This window comes from Pongo pygmaeus, chromosome 4, assembly GCF_028885625.2.
Source record: "Pongo pygmaeus isolate AG05252 chromosome 4, NHGRI_mPonPyg2-v2.0_pri, whole genome shotgun sequence".
Lineage (NCBI taxonomy): Eukaryota > Metazoa > Chordata > Mammalia > Primates > Hominidae > Pongo > Pongo pygmaeus.
The window spans coordinates 155707262-155732117 of NC_072377.2; the positions used below are offsets into that span (position 1 = coordinate 155707262).

Genomic DNA, 24856 nt, shown 5'->3' on the forward strand with positions numbered 1-24856 from the left:
TCTACAGTTGTTCTCAACTAGAGGAGCCCCATGTTTTCACAACAGACAGTTTAGCCAAGCAGGAAGGGGATCAAGTGGATAGGAAATCAAGCAGGAAATATGTGTAGATGCTGTGTTTATCGCACAGGTATTCTCATCATTGCCAAGTATGCTCTCCTGCAGGTCACTTCCAGCAAGGGTGCTCATCTAAAAATGCTTATGGGGGAATGGATGGAATGACAGAAAGTATAGTAGGTGATATCTTAGAAGCCTCCAGTTCTCAAGGCTATGCAGGCATTACTTCTCACCCCAAGAGTTTTCCCCTGTAAGTTTTCAGGGAAAACAGTTGGGGCTTCAGGGAAAGGATCACAAAGAAGTGAAGAGACATTAGGCAGGGTCTTTATGTGCAATCACCATGGTTTATATAAGTATATGAAAATAAATGCAAGTATTAAAAAACATAACCTTAACATAGCAAAAATAAGGCCACCAGGATCAGAAGACAGTAAAATGAGCCACTTACAGGGATAGGCAATCAAAAGCAGAGTGTCCAGAGGGAAAAGAAAGTTCAGATGTGGTTTTTACACATTAGTCTTAACATCTAATGCTTCAAGATAGAGAGTAAAGATTTAAAAAGTACTAATATTAACTGAAAATGAGCTCTGCATTGTATTTGTACTTACTGATAAAAAATACTCAGATAGGGGAAGTACGTTTGCCTAAAGTCACACAATCTGTGAGGCACTGAGCCAGGATTAAACCCAAGACCATCTGGCCTCAGTGCCAATGTTTTTCAGCTCCAAGTTCCCAGTTGGGAAGAGTAAAAGGGAGACCTGCTCAAAAATGCATCAATCTCAAGGTCCTTCCAGAGATGCAGGTCAACTTACATGCTTGAGATGGGAAAATGCATACAGATCAACTTCACTGAATCTGTCAACCTATCTTTCCATTTTTTTGTACAAGAATTTTAGCTTTAGGGGTCATGCTCAAGCCCCTTCTTAAAATAGTGTATAGGTTTTATTTTGTTGTTTACTCAAGCTTTCTTCCATGTCTTTTATAGAAAAATTACTTTATGGCCATAATTGTGACAAGCTAATATTAGCAGTTTCACAATGGCTGATTATCATTATGTAGTATAAGGAATATGCAACTTGACAATACTCTGTATGCTTAACTTGCTGTGCTGATCACTGAGTTCATTCCTTTAAAAGCTTTACATGCCATATTAAAAATGTTCTTCATTTATATAACTATTTTCCATCATCTTTGCTGGAAAAGTTAGGCATCACCAAACTAGAAACAAATTCCCTTAAAAATTTTTATCTATTGGGATGTTGTCCCCAAGCTTATCAAATTAATTGGGTTTCTAGTAATTATTAAGGCTTGAGCTAATACTAAGGCTTTTCTGTGGCCAGTTCATTATGATTTTACCACTGTGTGAATTCTCTGGTGTACAGTTAGTTGTGACTTCTGGATGAAGGCCTTCCCACATATAGCACATTGATAGGGTCTTTCCCCAGTATGAATCCTCTGATGTAAAACAAGGTCTGACTTCTGAGAAAAGGCCTTTCCACAATCAGCACATATGTAAGGTTTCTCTCCTGTATGAATTCGCTGGTGTCCCGGAAGGTGGGACTTCTGAGAGAAGGCTTTCCCACATTCAGTACATATATAAGGTTTTTCTCCTGTGTGAATTCTCTGATGTCCAATGAGATGTGACTTCTGGCAGAAGGCTTTGCCACATTCACTACATTTATAGGGTTTTTCTCCAGTATGTGTTCTCTGATGTATGATGAGCTGTGACTTGCGGGAGAATGTCTTTCCACATTCAGTACATTCATAAGGTTTTTCCCCAGTATGACCTAACTGATGTGTAATGAGTTCTGTCTTCCTGCTGAAGGCTTCCTCACATTGAGCACATTTGTAGGGTTTCTCACCAGTGTGAATTCTTTTATGTATAATGAGGTGGGACTTCTCACAGAAGGCTTTCCCACATTCAGTACACTCATATGGCTTCTCTCCAGTATGAGCTCTGTGGTGTATAATCAGCTGTGACTTCTGGGAAAAGGCCTTCCCACACTCTCTACATTCATAGGGTTTTTCCCCAGTATGTATTCTCTGATGTATAATGAGGGGTGATTTCTGGGAGAAGGCTTTCCCGCATTCATTACATTCATAGGGTTTCTCCCCAGTGTGTACTCTCTGATGTATAATAAGGGATGATTTCTGAGAGAAGGCTTTTCCACATTCAGAACAATCATAAGGTTTCTCCCCAGTATGAGTTCTCTGATGTACAACAAGATGAAACTTCTCACTGAAGGCTTTTCCGCATGCACCACAATCATATGGTTTCTTTCCAGTATGAATTCTTTGATGTACAATGAGTTGTGACTTCTTAGCAAAGGCTTTTCCACACGTAACGCATACACAGCTTTTCTCTTTAGTTTCCACATTCTGATATTGAATAAGGGATTGTGTATTTCTAAAAACGTTTCCACACTGATTATCATCAAAAGGTATTACTCCATTGTGAATCTTCTCAAAATTAGAATTGGGCTCACTCTGGCTAGATGATTTTCCACCTCCAAAACTCTGATCAGGTTTTTTTCTTGAATTGCTCTTATAACAACTCGGTAGGTCAATATTTGGTTTTAAGTTCTTTTTAAAAGCATCATATTTATGGAATCTCTGTATTGATGTATCTGTTTCTATGCACTCTTGAAATATTTTCCCCAATGGATTATATTTATGCCCTGATGCCTCAGTCACTGTTTTGCTGTTAACAAATGTGACCTGCCTGAAGAGTTTGTCTTGATTCTCTAGAAATCTCTGCAGCTGACCATCATCTTGACAGACTTTTAAAATGGAGCACAATGAACCATCCCTTGTGACTCCTTTCAGTATCTTATGATGGAAGGAAACTGTCCCCAAAATACATGACTGGGAGTTGTGAAGGTTACTCTTCCTGTCTAAAAGAAGAAAAGATACAATTTAAGAGTCATCACAAGAGTCAACTAACAGAGGGTAAAGAAGTAGAACAAATGGATGATCCAACATAGTAGATGAACTCACAAAAAAAGGATGGAAGCAGGTCATCTCAGAAGACAGTATAGCATATAGTGTTATCAGGTGAATAGACAGACAAGAATGTTAAACAGAAATATTCATGTAAAAACTAAACTTAAAAGAGATGAAAAAGTGTCTGGGGTCTCATCACTAAATTTTTGATTATTTTTCTAGAATATTTCACTTCTGCTTTCTGAATAGAAACCCCTTTTCACCTTTTAATTTCATTTATATTATAAATCATGTGCTACACATTCTTATTATCCTAACATCACTCTAAAGAAACAAGGTATCTTCTGTATGCAAAATACTTTAACTCTCCTCCATTTATTTCCCTAACAACTAACACAAATAATAGAAAAATCCAATATCCTGCTACAGATTCAGTATCAGAGTCAAACTGAGAATACAGACGTAAATTCCACTACTCCCAATAAACTACTTTCTATACATGTCAAGTAAAACTAGTAAAGTTCTCCCAGAAAAGCTGTATCTTCCTGACCCTAAGGTTTTGTTCATATACTCTCTCTCCAACACTGCTTGCCTTCACCCTCCTCCTTCAGCCTCATCAGCATTTATGTCATTCAGAGCAGTTACAGTTGCATGTTCTGAAAAATGTTTCTGAAATACTCTCACATCTCTTTAGACTCTAATTTTCTCTGAACTTTTAAAACAGTAACTGTATTTGACATTTAATTTAATATAGTCATTTATCTGGGAATATTGCCTTTTAAAGCACAGCTTGTGTTCTTGAAAGGAATTTGCCTTCTATTGCCTTTAAAACCCTTTCAGGAAAGACAACAAATATAAACATATATATATACACACATGAGACAGGATCAACAAAAAATAGAACTCCTCTGAAAGGCTTCACAATTACTTGTTGAGTGACTACTAAATTCTCAGCATAGAAGCAAAGAATAGGAGATTTCAATAAGGATAGAAACATAAACCTCAGGCAGCAATCAATTAAAAAAACACACATAAGTTGATATTTCACTTCCCTTGTCTCCCATCTGCCTGATATTCATCTGGATAGATCCAAGTTGATATGTCTCCCTTTATGATCCATGGCTCTTCTCCTTGTTCCAACCTGGAGATGACATCTGGTTTGGAAACTGGATACCCTATTAAACAGAAATCACAGAGAACTGAGATTGACTGCACTGAAGGAAAAAGAGAAGGTGCAGTTTCAGGTGGTCTACAATAAAGCTGTCCAGTTAGCCTTCAACAAAGGCATAACCTCCATTTGCAAAGGTATAAAGGTCATAAAAGTCATGACATATGTCAGGAACAATCTAATCACAGCAACTGGTAAGGAAAGGCACTTGATTGGACAACTCTGAGTTATTCAGGGAAGCCATCCTTACCCATTGAAACCAGGTGGCTGTAGTTCTCCAGCATCACATCCCTGTACAGGGTCCTCTGAGAAGGGTCAAGTTGCTGCCACTCCTCCTGGGTGAAATCCACAGCCACATCCTTGAATGATACTAACCCCTGTAATAGTAAATTCCTGTTCAATCTGAAATGATCATTCTCATAATTTCTACTATAATGTGCACAACTACACCCACACCTAGTTTTGTATAATAGTTTTTGGGAAAAACAAAATAAAATCCTGTTTTAGCAAGCAGAGCCAGGCATATGAGGAGAAAAAAAGAGGTAAACCATAAAATGTCTACCTAATACATATAGTAATTTCATACATTTTAAAGGCAGCACCCAAATAACTGGGAGGAAGACAGATTATTGGATGAATAGTTTTGAAACAATGAATAGTAAAGAGGAAAATAATAATGTTGAAGAAATACTATGGGTTGAGTTGTATCTCCTGAATATTTATATGTTGAAGTCCTAACCCCCAGTACCTCAAAATGTGATATGACTTGGAAACAGGGTCATTACAGATATACCTAGCAATATGAGGTATTTAGGGTGAAACTGAATCCAATATGATCTGTGTCCTTATCCAAAGGGGGAAATTTGAACACAAAGACATGCACAGAGGGAAGATAATGCAAAGAGAAAAAAGAAGATAGTTATAAAGAAGCCAAGGAGAGAGGCATGAAACAAATACATCCCTCACAGTCCTGAAGAACAACCTTGATTTTGGACTTCTAGCCTCCAGAACTATGAGACTAAATTTCTATTGTTTAAGCCACCCAGTTTGTGGTACTTTGTCATAGCAATCCTAGCAAACCAATACACTATATAATACCTGGGAAAAAGAATAAATTCTGATGGAATAAAAATTTAAACTCTAAAAAGTACTAAAGGCCATAAAAGTAACAAAATAAGACACAGAGAATTTAATGATTATAGAGCAGAAATGCCCTTTGTAAGTACATTTTTTTTTAAAAAAAGAAAAGCTACATTTAGAGAATCATAGAATGCCAGAGCTCTAGAAGATCATTAATCTAATCTCTTTATTTCATAGGAAAATGATCTTAGCTTCCCCCAAATTCAATAGCTTTCTTATATACATACAATAGTAATAGAATGAATACACCAATTACAGTAGCAACAAAAAATAAGGAATCCCGAATGATAAACTCAACAAAAATGTGCAGAAAACATTAATGAAGAAACCACAACAAATTAGTGACATAACATCAAAAAAGAATTTCGGTAAGAGTAGAGTTATAAAATGTTTCTGGAGGGAAAATTGACTATTTTAATTATGTCACCATTATCCTCACAATAGTTGTTAACTAATAGCAGAAACTAATCTAATAGCGATCTGTATTATTTTAAATAAATTGTTCAGACTTTTTCCCTAAATATTCCATAATTACCAAACACCACTTTCAGAATGAAAATGATTATTTCAAATGTCAACATTGCCTGCTTAAAAGCCTCCTTTGTTTTCTTCTTTGCTAACACAGTCTCATCTCAGTCATCTCAAATCTCAAGCTTTCGCTCATCCCACACCAATTCCATATTCACTCTGTCAAGCTGCCAAACACTTGGTTGTCCGTAACAATCCTGTTAATTTTCCTATTGTACATATAAGAAAACTGAGGATTACAGTGGTTAAGTAAGTACTTGCCAAAGATTACATACTAAATATATGATTGATGAACTCTCATATCTGCAAGATTTATTCTCACTCAATAGTCTAGGTTCTTGACTACTGTAGTCCAAACTGCCTCCCTGATACTGTAAACATCATGATCTTTTATATTTTATCACTTCAATACCAACCTTAGTCGACCTTTCCATGAAGCACTCTCCATTTTAGTTTCAAAATTCTCAGCCTTCCTAAAATCACTCTGCCCTTTCTACTTTTACAAATGCTGCTTCCTGTCCTCAGCCTACTTCCCTCATGAGCCAAAGTTCAATAATCATTTAAGCCTATTACCCACTTCCTTAGAAATCTGGTTGTTCCCCCCTCTCTGCTATAACAGTACCTGCTCCCATGTCTGCTACAGAAATTTTATGTGTTAATGTTATTTTCTACATCTCTTTACATCTCTGCCGATGTGTTAATGTTGGTTTCTACATCTCTTTTTTCTCTGCAGTCCTTCCAGAAGAAAACTATACGTAAATCTGCTCAGGATATTCAACAGCTAGCCAGTGCATATGACATATACTGGGTACTTAAGAAACGTTTGTTAAAAAGAAATGAATAATGATTATAAAGAAAAAATAAATTAAAACTCATGTTTAGTTAAAAACTGTTTTGTGTATTAGTCTACATTTGTTTTATCTGAAGAAAAGTAACATAAGAAAGATAATAAATGTGGAATACAGAAGAAATCCATTCTGAGAGGTAAATTCATTGTAACATTCTGATTTTGCTTTAATAATGATACCCAAATGCTTCAATATAATAAGTATGTATAAATTTCTTAATTTTAAGAAAAATATAGTACATAATCAGTAGAAAATTACACTTTTGTCAACTACAAACAATTTTTACAGCTCGGGTCCCTGGGGAAATGGAAGTGCTATTAAGTGATGCAAGAAATGAAAGGGAAGTAGGTGTTACAGGCTGAAAAGGAGGATATGTGTAAAAACGACTTCACTTCTGGATGGTAGGGAAATAATATACAGCCCTCTTCCTGAAGAAAGAAGCATTTAATCAATTAATTAGCCACAGCAGTTGGATTTACTGGGCTAAGTAAAAAATCCATTCTCCTTCAAAGCAGTGCTGTGTAACAGAAATATAAAGCTAACCAGATAGGTAAGTTTACATTTTCTAGGAACCACATTCAAAAAATTATTTTCAATAATATACATTTATTTCAATATATTACTCAAGATATCATTTCAACATGGAATCCTTAAAAACTACTAGTGAGTTTTTTTGAAATATAACTTTGAAATCTGGTATGTACTTAACACAACATATCTCAATTCAGACTAGCCAATTTCAAGTGTTCAGTAACCACATTTGGCTGATGGCTACTATATTAGACAGCATGGCTCTAAAACAAAGCTACTGAAATCCAAAAACGAAAACAACAATGAAAAAATCTTTTTGCAATAGAACTCTACTGTAAAATATACACAAGGACTCCTAATGTAAAAGCTGATTTCAAGATTTGACAATGATAATCATAATGATGATGTAATAACAGCTGACACTTAAATATTTCAGTACAAACCATGCCCCAGTTATGGTTTTAAGCATGGTTTGTACTCAATTCTCACAACAACCCTATGAGGATTATCATCTCTATCTGTAAGATGAAGAAACAATCCCAGGCAACCAGGCCACAAGGAAATATGCATCTGATAAAACAATAAAGGAGAATTCTATGTACTGATATGGAAAAAGATATTCTAAATGTATACAAAAGACCTTTATATTGGACAGTAAGTTAAAAATCAGGTTGCAGAACAAAATGTTTACTATAACATTCTTTTTCAAAAAGAAAAGCGCAAGAAAATAAGAGACATTCTCACACATTTGTACTTTTACATATAAACTGTTAATCACAGTTATATTCATATCAAAAAAGGTTTGGAAGGTTAGAAGCAATGGTTAACACTGATTATCCTGGGAGAAGGTGAGTTTAAGTGAAAAGGTCTCTTTGTTTTAAATTTTTATCTTTTATATAATTTTAAATGTTTATATGCCAATGCTGGCAGAAAGAAAAAATAATACAAACTTTTAAAAATGGGAGAGCAAAGAAGGAACAGCCTTGAACTTGACAGTAATCCTACAAATTCTGAAAGCACAGCAAAAGATATGGAGCATCAGGGACCTTTGCCCTGCAAAGATTTGCCAAATAAATATAAACATTCAAAATGTGCCTATCTTAATGTTAATGAATTTACCTGTGGATAAAGCTGGACAATAGGAAGCATCTGTAATCAATTTGTTCCTCGAAAGCAGGGGTCAACAGACTTTTTCAGTAAAGTTTACATTTTTGGCATTGCAGGCCATACGGTTTCTGGTGTAACTACTCAACTCTGCCACTGTAGCTAGAAAAAAGCTATAGACAACATGTAAACAAACAGCATGGCTGTGCTCCAATAAAACTTTGTTTATAAAAACAGCTGGAGAATGGGATTTGGCCCATGGCAATAATTTGCCAACCCCCACTCAAGAATAAGGTTCAAGGAGTTTGGCTAGACATTATGACACATCCCCTCTAAAAAAGATCGTTTTAAGACACCACTACAAGAAACCTACTGTGGCATTTAGCAAAGAAGTGTTGGTGAGAACACTGTGCACTCCACCTCCTAGAGTAAAAGCCAAAAAGGAATTTTTTTTAGTCTTATATGGCAAAAAACATTTTCTTGCCATGGGAAATTTATCTTTCTCTTTAGGGAAATGCAAATCATGTAACTCATGATGTCTGCAAGTAAGATAAGAACAATTAGTACAAAAATTTATAAAAATGGTTGCCAGCCAGGTCTTTTACATATTACCTAGCAACTCTTTCGAGGTCTTGATCTTTGTTGTTACCACCTTTTCCTTCATCCAGATTTTAGCTATCTTTACTTTCCATTTGATTGTATGAAAAACCAAAGAAGAATTTTTTTTTTTTTAAAAAGCAACTCACCTGGGACTTCATCATTTTTTGCTGTCTTCCAAAAGGCCAGATGACTGAAAAAGCAAAACTGGTGATCAGAATGTTTTTCATAGCCAAAACCCAGACTGCAGCTTTCACATTCACCAGTCTAGCAACAACTAACATCAGAAGTCAGGTAACTAACGGGCTACCCTGTGGGATAAGGTTGTTTGAGCCTTACAGAAGGATCAGCAGGCACCATGTGGAGGAGGGATCATTCTTTACTCCTCTTGTACCTATAATATGATCACATAGAAGTTGACCAAGGTTTTATAATTGGATAGATATGAAGATATGTTTCCAGTTGATTTACTAACAACTTACTGTTCCCCCTGGGAATCAGCAATTCTATTTATAGAAGATTTTCATGCGGCAATAATCATGGATAGCTATATAAGGATATAAGTGAAGATGGAGCTCCTTGGCAATAAGAATGGGAATGACCAAATGGAAAACTGAGGCATGTATTCCCTATTCCTGAAAAGAACCAGCAGCTGAATTCCAACAATTTTCCAAGAACTCTCTTATATTTTCCCCCAACTTAGAAAATTCTTGCTAAATCAATGTGCATGAACTCAAAGGTTAATCTTAAGATGTTTTCTGTTTAAATTTTTATTGCTCTTTTTCAACAGCGCTATTGTCTGTATACAAAAATGGTGATAGGTTGGAAACACTGAAGAAAAAGAGTATACCACAATGCAGGAAGGTAAATACCTGGTAAACTTTCCTCAGTCCCAGGACAAGTCATGCAGACAGAGCTGAACTATTTCAGAGGACGTGGGGGCTCCCATGACAGACAGATTATTTTATATGGGGGTATCAAAACAGATCTGGAAGGAAACAAAAGAAACAGTCATACTCATCTCTGGATATCCAACAGATGCTCAATAAATGTCTCTTGAATAAAATATAAAATGATTTAAATGAACTTAGAAAGTAGAGGACTGGGAGAGGAGCCAAGATGGCCGAATAGAAACAGCTCCAGTCTACAGCTCCCAGCATGAGCGACGCAGAAGACGGGTGATTTCTGCATTTCCATCTGAGGTACCGTGTTCATCTCACTAGGGAGTGCCAGACAGTGGGCGCAGGTCAGTGGGTGAGCGCACCGTGCGCCAGCCGAAGCAGGGACGAGGCATTGCCTCACTCGGGAAGCGCAAGGGGTCAGGGAGTTCCCTTTCCAGGGGTGACAGACAGCACCTGGAAAATCGGGCCACTCCCACCCGAATACTGTGCTCTTCCGATGGGCTTAGGAAACGGTGCACCAGGAGATTATAGCCCACACCTGGCTCAGAGGGTCCTACGCCCACGGAGTCTCGCTGATTGCTAGCACAGCAGTCTGAGATCAAACTGCAAGGCGGCAGCGAGGCTGGGGGAGGGGTGCCCGCCATTGCCCAGGCTCGCTTAGGTAAACAAAGCAGCCAGGAAGCTTGAACTGGGTGGAGCCCACCACAGCTCAAGGAGGCCTGCCTGCCTCTGTAGGCTCCACCTCTGGGGGAAGGGCACAGACAAACAAAAAGACAGCAGTAACCTCTGCAGACTTAAATGTCCCTGTCTGACAGCTTTGAGGAGAGCAGTGGTTCTCCCAGCATGCAGCTGGAGATCTAAGAATGGGCAGACTGCCTCCGCAAGTGGGTCCCTGACCCCTGACCCCTGAGCAGCCTAACTGGGAGGCACCCCCCAGCAGGGGCAGACTGACACCTCACACGGCCGGCCAGGTACTCCAACAGACCTGCAGCTGAGGGCCCTGTCTGTTAGAAGGAAAACTAACAGAAAGGACATCCACACCAAAAACCCATCTGTACATCGCCATCATCAAAGACCAAAAGTAGATAAAACCACAAAGATGGGGAAAAAACAGAGCAGAAAAACTGGAAACTCTAAAAAGCAGAGTGCCTCTCCTCCTCCAAAGGAACACAGTTCCTCACCAGCAACGGAACAAAGCTGGATGGAGAATGACTTTCACGAGCTGAGAGAAGAAGGCTTCAGATGATCAAATTACTCCGAGCTCCGGGAGGATATTCAAACCAAAGGCAAAGAAGTTGAAAACTTTGAAAAAAATTTAGAAGAATGTATAACTAGAATAACCAATACAGAGAAGTGCTTAAAGGAGCTGATGGAGCTGAAAACCAAGGCTCGAGAACTACGTGAAGAATGCAGAAGCCTCAGGAGCCGATGCGATCAAATGGAAGAAAGGGTATCAGCCATGGAAGATGAAATGAATGAAATGAAGCGAGAAGGGAAGTTTAGAGAAAAAAGAATAAAAAGAAACGAGCAAAGCCTCCAAGAAATGTGGGACTATGTGAAAAGACCAAATCTATGTCTGATTGGTGTACCTGAAAGTGATGGGGAGAATGGAACTAAGTTGGAAAACACTCTGCAGGATATTATCCAGGAGAACTTCCCCAATCTAGCAAGGCAGGCCAACATTCACATTCAGGAAATACAGAGAACGCCACAAAGATACTCCTCGAGAAGAGCAACTCCAAGACACATAATTGTCAGATTCACCAAAGTTGAAATGAAGGAAAAAATGTTAAGGGCAGCCAGAGAGAAAGGTCGGGTTACCCTCAAAGGGAAGCCCATTAGACTAACAGCGGATCTCTCGGCAGAAACCCTACAAGCCAGAAGAGAGTGGGGGCCAATATTCAACATTCTTAAAGAAAAGAATTTTCAACCCAGAATTTCATATCCAGCAAAACTAAGCTTCATAAGTGAAGGAGAAATAAAATACTTTACAGACAAGCAAATGCTGAGAGATTTTGTCACCACCAGGCCTGCCCTAAAAGAGCTCCTGAAGGAAGCACTAAATATGGAAAGGAACAACCGGTAGCAGCTGCTGCAAAATCATGCCAAAATGTAAAGACCATCGAGACTAGGAAGAGACTGCATCAACTAACGAGCAAAATAACCAGCTAACATCATAATGACAGGATCAAATTCACACATAACAATATTAACTTTAAATGTAAATGGACTAAATGCTCCAATTAAAAGACACAGACTGGCAAATTGGATAAAGACTCAAGACCCATCAGTGTGCTGTATTCAGGAAACCCATCTCACATGCAGAAACACACAATCGCTCAAAATAAAAGGATGGAGGAAGATCTACCAAGCAAATGGAAAACAAAAAAAGGCAGGGGTTGCAATCCTAGTCTCTGATAAAACAGACTTTCAACCAACAAAGATCAAAAGAGACAAAGAAGGCCATTACATAATGGTAAAGGGATTAATTCAACAAGAAGAGCTAACTATCCTAAATATATATGCACCCAATACAGGAGCACCCAGATTCATAAAGCAAGTCCTGAGTGATCTACAAAGAGACTTAGACTCCCACACATTAATAATGGGAGAATTTAACACCCCACTGTCAACATTAGACAGATCAATGAGACAGAAAGTCAACAAGGATACCCAGGAATTGAACTCAGCTCTGCACCAAGCAGACCTAATAGACATCTACAGAACTCTCCTCCCCAAATCAACAGAATATACATTTTTTTAGCACCACACCACACCTATTCCAAAATTGACCATATAGTTGGAAGTAAAGCTCTCCTCAGTAAATGTAAAAGAACAGAAATTATAACAAACTATCTCTCAGATCACAGTGCAATCAAGCTAGAACTCAGGATTCAGAATCTCACTCAAAACCGCTCAACTATATGGAAACTGAACAACCTGCTCCTGAATGACTACTGGGTACATAACGAAATGAAGGCAGAAATAAAGATGTTCTTTGAAACCAACGAGAACCAAGATACAACATACCAGAATCTCTGGGGCGCATTCAAAGCAGTGTGTAGAGGGAAATTTATAGCACTAAATGCCCATAAGAGAAAGCAGGAAAGATCCAAAATTGATACCCTAACATCACAATTAAAAGAACTAGAAAAGCAAGAGCAAACACATTCAAAGGCTAGCAGAAGGCAAGAAATAACTAAAATCAGAGCAGAACTGAAGGAAATAGAGACAGAAAAAACCCTTCAAAAAATTAATGAATCCAGGAGCTGGTTTTTTGAAAGGATCAACAAAATTGATAGACCGCTAGCAAGATTAATAAAGAAAAAAAAAGAGAGAAGAATCAAACAGATGCAATAAAAAATGATAAAGGGGATATCACCACCGATCCCACAGAAATACAAACTACCATCAGAGAATACTACAAATACCTCTACACAAATAAACTAGAAAATCTAGAAGAAATGGATAAATTCCTCAACACATACACCTTCCAAGACTAAACCAGGAAGAAGTTGAATCTCTGAATAGACCAATAACAGGAGCTGAAATTGTGGCAATAATCAATAGCTTACCAACCAAAAAAAGTCCAGGACCAGATGGGTTCACAGCCGAATTCTACCAGAGGTACAAGGAGGAACTGGTACCATTCCTCCTGAAACTACACCAATCAATAGAAAAAGAGGGAATCCTCCCTAACTCATTTTATGAGGCCAGCATCATCCTGATACCAAAGCCGGGCAGAGACACAACCAAAAAAGAGAATTTTAGACCAATATCCTTGATGAACATTGATGCAAAAATCCTCAATAAAATACTGGCAAACAGAATCCAGCAGCACATCAAAAAGCTTATCCACCATGATTGAGTGGGCTTCATCCCTGGGATGCAAGGCTGGTTCAATATACGCAAATCAATAAATGTAATCCAGCATATAAACAGAACCAAAGACAAAAACCACATGATTATCTCAATAGATGCAGAAAAGGCCTTTGACAAAATTCAACAACCCTTCATGCTAAGAATTCTCAATAAATTAGGTATTGATGGGACGTATCTCAAAATAATAAGAGCTATCTATGAAAAACCCACAGCCAATATCATACTGAATGGGCAAAAACTGGAAGCATTCCCTTTGAAAACTGGCACAAGACAGGGATGCCCTCTCTCACCACTCCTATTCAACATAGTGTTGGAAGTTCTGGCCAGGGCAATTAGGCAGGAGAAGGAAATAATGGGTATTCAATTAGGAAAAGAGGAAGTCAAATTGTCCCTGTTTGCAGATGACATGATTGTATATCTAGAAAACCCCATTGTCTCAGCCCAAAATCTCCTTAAGCTGATAAGCTGATCAGCAAAGTCTCAGGATACAAAATCAATGTACAAAAATCACAAGCATTCTTATACACCAACAACAGACAAACAGAGAGCCAAATCATGAGTGAACTCCCATTCACAATTGCTTCAAAGAGAATAAAATACCTAGGAATCCAACTTACAAGGGATGTGAAGGACCTCTTCAAGGAGAACTACAAACCACTGCTCAAGGAAATAAAAGAGGATACAAACAAATGGAAGAACATTTCATGCTCATGGGTAGGAAGAATCAATATCGTGAAAATGGCCATACTGCCCAAGGTAATTTACAGATTCAATGCCATCCCCATCAAGCTACCAATGACTTTCTTCACAGAATTGGAAAAAACTACTTTAAAGTTCATATGGAACCAAAAAAGAGCCCACGTTGCCAAGTCAATCCTAAGCCAAAAGAAAAAGCTGGAGGCATCACGCTACTTGACTTCAAACTCTACTACAAGGCTACAGTAACCAAAACAGCATGGTACTGGTACCAAAACAGAGATATAGATCAATGGAACAGAACAGAGCCCTCAGAAATAATGCCGCATACCTACAACTATCTGATCTTTGACAAACCTGAGAAAAACAAGCAATGGGGAAAGGATTCCCTATTTAATAAATGGTGCTGGGAAAACTGGCTAGCCATATGTAGAAAGCTGAAACTGGATCCCTTCCTTACACCTTATACAAAAATCAATTCAAGATGGATTAAAGACTTAAACGTTAGACCTAAAACCATAAAAACCCTAGAAGAAAACCTAGGCATTATCATTCAGGCAAGGACACGGCAAGGACTTCATGTCTAAAACACCAAAAGCAATGGCCACAAAAGCCAAAATTGACAAATGGGATCTAATTAAACTAAAGAGCTTCTGCACAGCAAAAGAAACTACCATCAGAGTGAACAGGCAACCTACAAAATGGGAGAAAATTTTTGCAACCTACTCATCTGACAAAGGGCTAATATCCAGAATATACAATGAACTCAAACAAATTTACAAGAAAAAAACAAACAACCCCATCAAAAAGTGGGCGAAGGATATGAACAGACACTTCTCAAAAGAAGACATTTATGCAGCCAAAAGACACATGAAAAAATGCTCGTCATCACTGGCCATCAGAGAAATGCAAATCAAAACCACAATGAGATACCATCTCACAGCAGTTAGAATGGCTATCATTAAAAAGTCGGGAAAAACAGGTGCTGGAAAGGATGTGGAGAAATAGGAACACTTTTACACTGTTGGTGGGACTGTAAACTAGTTCAACCATTGTGGAAGTCAGTGTGGCGATTCCTCAGGGATCTAGAACTAGAAATTCCATTTGACCCAGCCATCCCATTACTGGGTATATACCCAAAGGACTATAAATCATGCTGCTATAAAGACACATGCACACGTATGTTTATTGTGGCATTATTCACAATAGCAAAGACTTGGAACCAACCCAAATGTCCAACAATGATAGAGTGGATTAAGAAAATGTGGCATAGATATACCATGGAATACTATGCAGCCATAAAAAATGATGTGTTCATGTCCTTTGTAGGGACATGGATGAAATTGGAAATCATCATTCTCAGTAAACTATCGCAAGAACAAAAAACCAAACACCGCATATTCTCACTCATAGGTGGGAATTGAACAATGAGAACACATGGACACAGGAAGAGGAACATTACACTTCGGGAACTGTTGTGGGGTCGGGGGAGGGGGGAGTGATAGCATTGGGAGATATACCTAATGCTAGATGATGAGTTAGTGGGTGCCGCACACCAGCATGGCACATGTATACATATGTAACTAACCTGCACATTGCGCACATGTACCATAAAACCTACAGTATAATAATAATAATAATAATAAAAAAGAAAGTGGAGGGCTGAAATCAAACTTTTTATTATGATTCTATCAGTTTTGATTTGTTTGGTCTTGTTTTAAAATGACCATTTCTGATGGGGGTACCATCAGAAATGCTTAGTGGGCAATGGTAGACTAAGAAAAGATGTGAAAAGGGGTTGACTTTTAAGAACTCAAACAGTTGCCTATGACCTGTGGAAATTTAACGTTAAGTAAAGGCCTTCCCCAGTAAAATGTGGCTGACCACCATGACACCGTGGCCCCATTACTGTCCCCATCTAAATCTGGGAATTCTCAGGCCTAGCAATTATATACCCTACTGAACCCCCCCATGTCCATCACATCAGTGAACACATGGACGCCCCCATCATTTAGTCCATAGCCTCCCATCACTGATTCCTCAAAGTCCCCTAAATCACTGAACCCAGTTAAACCCACCAGTTAGTCCACCTGCACGCCATTCCTGACCTCATAGACACCCCCTCACCTCTCACTTCCCAGTTACTAATCACATCTTGGACTCCCACATAAATCCAACACTAATCCCACCTACTTCCCCCACCAGTGATTTCATAAATCTCCTACCACTGACCCTCACGGGCTCCTCTCCTCCCATTACCAATCCCACAGACTCACCCTTCACCGCACACATCCCGCCTCTGACTCCCAGCTCGATTATCAGGTCCCAAAACCACCATCACTGCTTAATGGGAACGGCTGTCACATCCATATTGGCAAACTCTCCTGCTTCCTGTCCGCGAGCACTACACCGGGCTCCCGAGGCTGCACCGTTCCGTACGGGGCGGTTTTGCCCGTTCCGCATCTTCAGAGGCTTTGTTCAGAAAGCAACATGGCTGCTCCCTGGGGCTGTTTCCACCTGGGGCCGCCATCTTGAGAGCCCGGTCGTCTTCGTACTAGCGGAGGATTCGCCCAGTGCTGAGCCCGAGAGTGGGCTGTACCACCGCGGCAGCGAAGGGAGGGGAAGGCGACGGAAAGGAGGCCTAAGAAAGGTGCAGTAAGGTGCATACTTTTGCAGAAAGATTTTACAAGGGGGATTGAAGAGGAAGTTGGAGTGAAGCTTCCTCTATTGGAAGCATGCTTCTGACGAAAGGGGAGGAATTTTAGATGGTACCATGGACGTGTTTGTGAATGGTACAGCCCCATGCCGGGAGATTCGATTGCTGAGAGGGGAAGCTTGGAATGGTGCGGTCCCTTCCGGGGAGATTCCACTGTGGGAGACAGGGACAAAATCTGGGGGCGAGGAGGGCTGAACAATCATTGTGTACTGTAATTATGCCAATAACAACGGTAAGGAATCCTTATAAGGGAAATTGATATTGCAGTAATAAGTAATAAGAGGTCGACTGAAGGAAAAACGGAAATTAAGAGGCAAGGAAGAGGAGACTGAGGCACAAAGAGAGGGACAGTGAGAAGCAGAGAATCAGAGAGAAAATGGGGGAAATGGGGACAAAGGAGCCAGCCTAGAAAGGAGGAGAGACGGGAGACTGAAGAGAAAAAAATAGACATAGGAATAGAAGTGGGAATCTAAGGGGTAGAGCGTGGTAGACAGAGAGACTGAGACAGAAAAGAGACTTGAAAACTGGAAGGGACATAAGGGAGGGACTGAGAAGGTTAGATTTCAGAAACAACAACAACATGATTTTTAAAAAATGAACCAGCCAAAGAGAATACTAAAATTGTCATCTTAACCCTTAGACCTTACATCGAGCTTTACAACAGCAAAATGCATGTTCACAGACCAATGTTTCATTTGTATAAATGAATACAATTTTGAATCATAATTTTCACACGATTCATGCTTTTCGATATGTTATGAAATAGGCAGCAATTTTACATTTAGCAATTTATTTCTCATGTCAAATGCAGACTCAGATAAGAAGACAATGTATTCAGAAAGAACACTGTTGCATTAGGAAGAATGCTCCAATCTCAAATCTGCAAGAATCACAATATCAAACAAAATGACTCTTATTTTTTTAATAGGGAAGAGTAACAAGGGTTAGCAGGAACTTTGTAGGGAGAAGGATATGATATGGGGGTGTGCAGGTGGCAAAACCAGGGCATTTCTACAGAAATTGTTTCTGTTGTCATGGAATTCTGAGAATAAGCGGTTAAGGGGAGATCTTCTGAATCATAGTGCATTAGTGCAGTGTTTCAACTCAGGGCAAGCCAAAATGTAGGGGCTTGTGGGAAGGAGAGAAGTCTGACTAAAGGTTGGTCAAGACAAAGAGGATAAGAAATGGTTGGTTGTGAGCACTTAACCTCTTCATCTCTATTTAGACTTCCACAGTTATATCAATATTTATTTCTTGACTTGAGCTTAAGACAGGGTAGACACTGAATTTAGTGGTAAAGGTATATAGTAATGATTAATTCAGAATCCTCACCCTCAAGGAGTGATGCCAGTGGAAGTTGTGGAGTCAGGAAAAGGCCAGACTCTACTACTATTCCTATGCGGAGAGCCTTGTAGGAATTGTAAAAACTTTAGTTCTTCATCTTAAGAATTATGGAAAGCTGTCCTTATGTAGTATCTAATTTAAAAAGAAGATGTTGAAGGAACAGGAAGCCTCCCTCATAATGAAAGGAAGAAAATTAAAGCCATAGCATGATACCATTTCTCATCTATTTGCTTGTAAAATATTATTCTAAGTTTGGCAACACTGTTAGGCCATGGGAAATATCATGTATTACTGGTGGGACAGCAAACTTACAGCCCCTCTTTAGAGGGGTTGGCAATATCTAGCAAAACTACATGTATTAGTTATCTATTGCTGTGTAACAAATTACCCAAAACTTAGCAACTTGAAATTATAAATATTTATTGTCTCATAGTTTCTGTGAGTCAAGAATGGGAACAGCTGGGCTGGGTGGTTCAGGTTTAGTCTCTCATGATGTTGCAATCAAGCCATAGGCCAGGGCTGCAGTTATTTCAAGGCTCAAGGATATGCTTCCAAACTCAAATAGCTGTGGGCAAGCCTCAGAATATCAGTTTCCAAGCTTGCTCACATGGCTGCTTATGGGCCTCAGTTCCTCACTATGTGGGCCCTTCCTTAGGCTACCTTATTGTTTTCATGATATGGCAGGTGTCTTCCCTCTCTCTAAGGCTGCCTCATGATATGATAGCTGACTTCTGTACAGACCAAGTGAGTCAAGGGGGAGAGAACACACACAAAACAGAAGCCACAGGCTTTTTATAACCTAAATTGGAAGTGGCATCTGATTACTTTTTCTGTATTCTATTGGCTAGAAGTGAGGCACTCAGGCCAGCCGATAATCAAATGAATGGGAATTGAGCTCCACCTCTTAAGGGGAGGATTATCAAAGAATGTATGGACATATCTCTAAAACCACGGCACTACATAATTTTTACCCTATGATTCAGAAACCCCACTTGAAGAATATATCCCAAAGATACATTCTTCAGAATAAAAAATAGCCAAAAGATTATTGCAAAACTGTTTTTAATACCAAAAGACAGCAGATAACACAAACATTTAAAACAGTACTATTTAGCCGTGAGAAGGGTTGGAGGAGAGAGAGAGGGAGGGAGAAATATCTTTCTGTACTAACATGAAGTGAATTTCAGGATATAATGTATATGTATCCTGAAATTATATTAAGGATATAAGATGTTAAAAACATAAAGTGGAAAAATGAAAATATTTGCTATTACCATTTTTAATGTAAAAGTGAATGAATATGTATTTATTATATATGTGCATAACATATACATAAAAAGTTGCAGTGAGAAACAAATGAAGTAATCCCTTTCCCCAGTCCTTTTTATTTACAAAAGTTATGTTCTATAAAGTCATCATAAACCCTGGATTAGCAAGTACTGAACCATTGCTTCTAGGGGAAAAATAAAATTATATATATATAATATTATATATAATTTTATATATATATAAAATATTATTTTGTAAAATGAAATCCCAGCTGAGATTATATACATATATATATACACACATATATACACACATATATACACACACACACACACATATATATATATAAAATAATCCTAAAAACAACTTATCCTGGGTAGATTTTATTTTATTTTACAAAAGAGAAAATGAGGTTCAGAAGTGTTAATTAACTTGCCCAATGTCACTCCATTAACAGCTGCAGCTTCTTGTACATTACTGTGCTGCCCCTTCTGTCTCCATCCTCTGGTCTTCTCTATATGAGAGCTGAAACAAGAAGCCAGAGTATTGCCTTGTTCTAACTCAACTGAGAATGTGCACATGAGGTGACACATTTTTGCTACTCTGTGTGTGTCTGCAAATAATTGCAAAAGTGCTGTATTGATTTTGGGGTTATAAATGGATTTTAGCAAGTAGGTGAATTTGCAGATGCAGAATTTGTGAATAATGAAGATCAACTAAATATATACTTACCTTAAAAATTAAAAATGAATAATGGAAAAATAAATCATCAAATAAAACATTATCTATAAAGGGTGTTATTATCTATGAAAATGTAGCAAATAACCCCAAAATCTAGTGGCATAAAAATGCATATTTGTTGTCTCACAGTTTCTGTGGGTCAGGAAGATGACATAAATTATCTAGGTTCTCTGTTTAAGGTCTCTCACAAATCTATAATCAAGTTATCATCCAAGGATAGGGTTTCATCTGAAGGCTCAGTTGGAGAAAGATCCACTTCCAAGCTCAGTTTATGATTTTGGGAGGATTCAGTGCCTCAAGAATTATTGAACTGAGGGTATTCACTTCTTTGATAGCTGCTGGCTAGAAGCCACTGACAGTGCCTTGCCATGCAGATCTCTCTAACATGGAAACTTGCTGATTTAAGGAGGCAAGAGAAAGAGTCTATAAGGGAGATGGTAGTCACAGTCTTTTATAATCTAATCATGAGAATATGTTGCCATATTCTATTGGTTAGAAGCTACTTACTTATATGGAAGTGATTACACAAGGTCATGAATACCAGGAGGTGGGGATCATTGGTGGTCATCTTAGACACTTCCTAAGAGGGAAATAAGACAGAGGGGACAGAAATAGTACCCACTGTCCTTTGAATGTACCATGTTCTGTTTATTTTACTTGAGAACCACAAAAAATTTACATAATTGTAAAACAAAATTAAGTTTTAGAAAATAATTCCAAACTTCTGCTTCCAGCAAAGATGAAATAACAGGGAATGAATGCAGATGTGTATTGGTCCATTTTCACACTGCTGATAAAGACATACCCGAGACTTGGTAATTTATAAAGAAATTACCAGAGGTTCAATAAAGAAAAATAGGTTTAATTGACTCACAGTTCCACGTGGCTGAGGAGGCCTCACAATCATGGTGGTAGGTGAAAGGCACATCTTACATGGTGGCAGACAAGAGAGAAGTGAGAGCCAAGTGAAAGGGGTTTCCCCTTATAAAACCATCAGATCTCATGAGACTTATTCACTACCACAAGAACAGTATGGGGGAAACTGCCCCCATGATTCAATTTTCTCCCACTGGGTCCTTCCCACAACACATGGGAATTATGGGAGCTACAGTTCAAGATGAGATTTGGGTGGAGACACAGCCAAACCATATCAACACTTATAACTGAAATGATTTTAAAAACAGACAACTATATGAAACAATAGTTTTAAGATATTAGACATCAGGCAGTAAAGGATGGTAATCCTTGAGAGATGACAAACAAATGAAGTGACCCAGTTTACTTCCTTGAGAAAATTTCCAGGACAAACACAAGAAGAGGAGCGCAGGCAGACAACAGCAGACTCTCAGAGTTAAGCAGAAATAACTAAGAATCTGTGGAGACCACGGCAAAGGACAAAAAGTTGAAAGATGCTCAGAGAGAGACCTCCAGATATTCGCAGAGTATTCAGCAGAGTATTGATTAGTGCATGTATGTAAAGAAACTACCAGAACCTGGGAAAAGAAATACCTGAAAGAATTAGAGAAAACAATTGGAGTTTATTTTTAAAGCCAAGATTCATGCCTGTTCCTGCCAGACAAAGTGGAAAACTTTACAATTCTTGAAGTACTGGGAAGAGTGTGCAGAATGATGTTGCCTCAGTAGTGGGGAATTATTAGCTCTAGATTAAAATCTTGCTCTCGTGCCACCTAATAAATCAGACCTGAAAGGATCAAAGCATTTCCAAGTAACTTAACAAAACTGCAGAACAATGGTTCAAAAATATATATTAGAACACAAAAGTATCTAGCATTCAACAAAGTAAAATTTACTATATCTGGCATCAAATCAAGAATTATCAGGCATGTGTAAACTTAATGTTTTCTCCCTTAGATCAGGAGCAAGGCAAGAGTATTCACTCATCACACATTCAACATAGTACTGGGAATTCTACCCAATAAAATAACACAAGAAAACAAAATTACAAGCATAAACATACAGATCAGAAGGGGAAGAAATAAAAGTGTCTATATATGTGCATGATATGAATGATTTGCTATGTAGAAATCCAAAGGATTTTATAAGAAATGCCTAGAACTGGAGTGATGTCAAAAAATATGGCAGAATAGGACACTCCTGACTATCCCTCCTCCCCAGATGCCCAAATAGACACCTACACATGGATCAGTTACCTTCAAAAGAAAGCCAGAACTAGTTGAAAGACCCCTGTGCACTGAAGAATTAAGAAAATATCCACATTGAAGTGAGTAGGAAAAGCAGAGAAAGACTAATGCACAAACTCCACCCTGAGCACACCACCTTAGGATTCCCACCTCCTAGGTTTTTCCTGAGGAGTGAAGGGTTCCTACAACACATATAGTACCCCAGCTTTTATGATCCCTGCCAGCAGGTTTGGCTCTTAAATCACCTTGCATGGAGAGCAGCAGGGATTTGGCACTGGATAATTTCTTTGAAGCACAAAGATCACAGAAGTGGTTTTGAATCATGCAAACACTCACAGCAGCTGTAGCTCCTGGGTTCAGTCCAGCTTCTGGTTTCTCTCTGTAAGGAGTTTGCACACTTTCCAAGCACCACCGTGAGGTCTGCTTTCTGACTAGCCTGCATATGGGAGCTTATGTGGCAAATAAAGAATAAGAGGACCTCCTCCAGCCTCAATGGGAAGGACAGCACTCCTGTGCCTTCCACCTCAGCTTACAACAGCAATAAATCCAGGTCTGCAGACTCTCCCTGAAGGGAGGTTGTGAGACTTTTGCAAGCTTGAACAAGAGAGTGAGTAATCCCCCACATTTTCTCTACTGGCATGCTACAGCAAAAAATCCAGGTCTGAAGACTTTCCCTAGAAAGAATTTCTGCATGCATCAAGTGCCCCAAAGTGCAGTCTGACTGAGAGTGCAAGCATCTGTCACAGAACCTCTTGGTTTAAATCAGAATGAATGAGAGTGAAATTGTGGCTCTCAGTTTCTCCCTGAGGAAAGAAGTAACTGTAACACATATCTGACACCCCAGTTCTCCAAGCTGCATTTTGAGAAATTGCCTTCTATTTCACCTTTCTCAGGGCACTAGCATGACTTGGACCACTCTAATTTCCTGGAAGCTACTGAGAACAAAATCAGTGAGTTGGATAAGCTGAAAGAGTTGAGAGGAGGCACTTAGAATCTCTGGCTGGGCTGATTGGTGAGGACCATCTCCTGCATGAGTCTAGTATAACAAGATTGGGAGAGGTGGTTGTTATATCTAACATACAGAAACCATCATGGAGAGTCAAAGAAAATGAAAAAACAAGAACATTTTTTCCAAATAAAAGAACAATATAAATCCCCAGAAGCCAACCCTAATGAAATGGACATATGTGATTTATCTGACAGGGAATCAATAAACAGTCATAAATATGCTCATTGAGATCAAAACAGCAATGCATGAACAAACTTAGAATTTTAACAGAGAAATAATTTTAAAGTTACAAAACAGAAATTATAGAGCTGAAGAACACAGTAACTGGACTAAAAAATTCCATAGAAGGGTTCAATAACAGGACTATATCAAGTGAAAGAAATTACTTATGAACTGGAAGACAGGTCATTGGAAATCATCTCATCTAAAAAGAAAGAATAAATGAATGAAAAAAGTCAAGACAGTTTAACAAACTTTTGGAAAACCAGCAAGCAGAAAAATATACACAATCCAAGTACCTGAAGTAGGAGAGACAGAAAAAGACAGAAAACATTAAAAGAAATAAAGGAAGAAAAATTTCAAAGCCTGGAAAGGGAAAGAGAAATTCATAACTAAGAAGATCAGATGGGTAGAATACCAGATAAGGTGAATCCAAAAAGTTCCATGCCAAGACACATTATGTCAAATTCTCAAAAGCTAAAAACAAAGAAATTTGATAGCAGCAAGGAAAAAGTGACTTGTTACATACAGGGAACCACAATAAGACTACTAGAATATTTTTCAGCAGAAACTTTCCAGATGAGAAAAAAGCAGGATGATATATTCAAAATGCTAAAAAGAACCTCACAAAATACTATAGCCAGCAATCCTATAATTCAAAAATGAAAGGGAGATAAAAACTTTCTCTGACAAAGCTGAGGTTTTACAGATATTTAAGGGAAAATACAAAAATATATTAATCAACTAAGTGCTAATACATTAGATAACTTAGATGAACAAATATATGGAAAGACACAGACTACCAAAATTCACTTAATAAGAAGTAGATAAACTGAAGACCTATGTATCAGTTTTTTAAAAACTGATTTGTAGTTTTGTAGTTAAACATGTTCCCACAAAGAAAACTCAGGCCAACACAGATTCACTGGTGAATGATACCAAACACATAAGGAAGAAATAATACAAATTCTTCATGAATTCTTTCAGAACATTAAAGAGGAGA

The 24856-nt window shown here is 38.4% G+C and overlaps 1 protein-coding gene across 4 annotated transcripts; it reads right to left on the reverse strand.

Annotated features, from left to right (window-relative positions):
• Nucleotides 1-378: 378 nt before the first annotated feature.
• Nucleotides 379-16930, reverse strand: ZNF300 (zinc finger protein 300). 4 transcript variants are annotated; one of them, XM_063665606.1, is made up of 6 exons: nt 16670-16930; nt 9063-9106; nt 8332-8489; nt 4416-4542; nt 4050-4172; nt 379-2948 (listed from the first exon to the last, which is right to left on the reverse strand). In XM_063665606.1, exons 3-6 carry the CDS (start codon nt 8359-8361, stop codon nt 1399-1401), a joined length of 1830 nt encoding a protein of 609 aa, XP_063521676.1. In that variant the 5' UTR covers nt 8362-8489; nt 9063-9106; nt 16670-16930; the 3' UTR covers nt 379-1398. The 4 variants fall into 4 exon arrangements, with proteins under 4 accessions (XP_063521676.1, XP_054343417.2, XP_063521677.1 ...); XM_054487442.2 differs by lacking the exon at nt 8332-8489 and adding an exon at nt 9786-9901 and having other exon boundaries at nt 16670-16697; XM_063665607.1 differs by lacking the exon at nt 16670-16930 and adding an exon at nt 9786-9876.
• Nucleotides 16931-24856: the final 7926 nt, after the last annotated feature.

Bases quoted from the DNA above. Each gene is read 5' to 3' on its own strand.
- ZNF300 (XM_054487442.2), bottom strand. From the start codon at position 9,819: ATGACTTGTCCTGGGACTGAGGAAAGTTTACCAG. The intron at 4,543-9,062 runs GTGAGTTGCTTT...TTACTATTACAG, and splicing joins AAAAAATGATGAAGTCCCAG to GGGTTAGTATCATTCAAGGA. The intron at 4,173-4,415 runs GTAAGGATGGCT...TCTGTTTAATAG, and splicing joins CAGCCACCTGGTTTCAATGG to GGTATCCAGTTTCCAAACCA.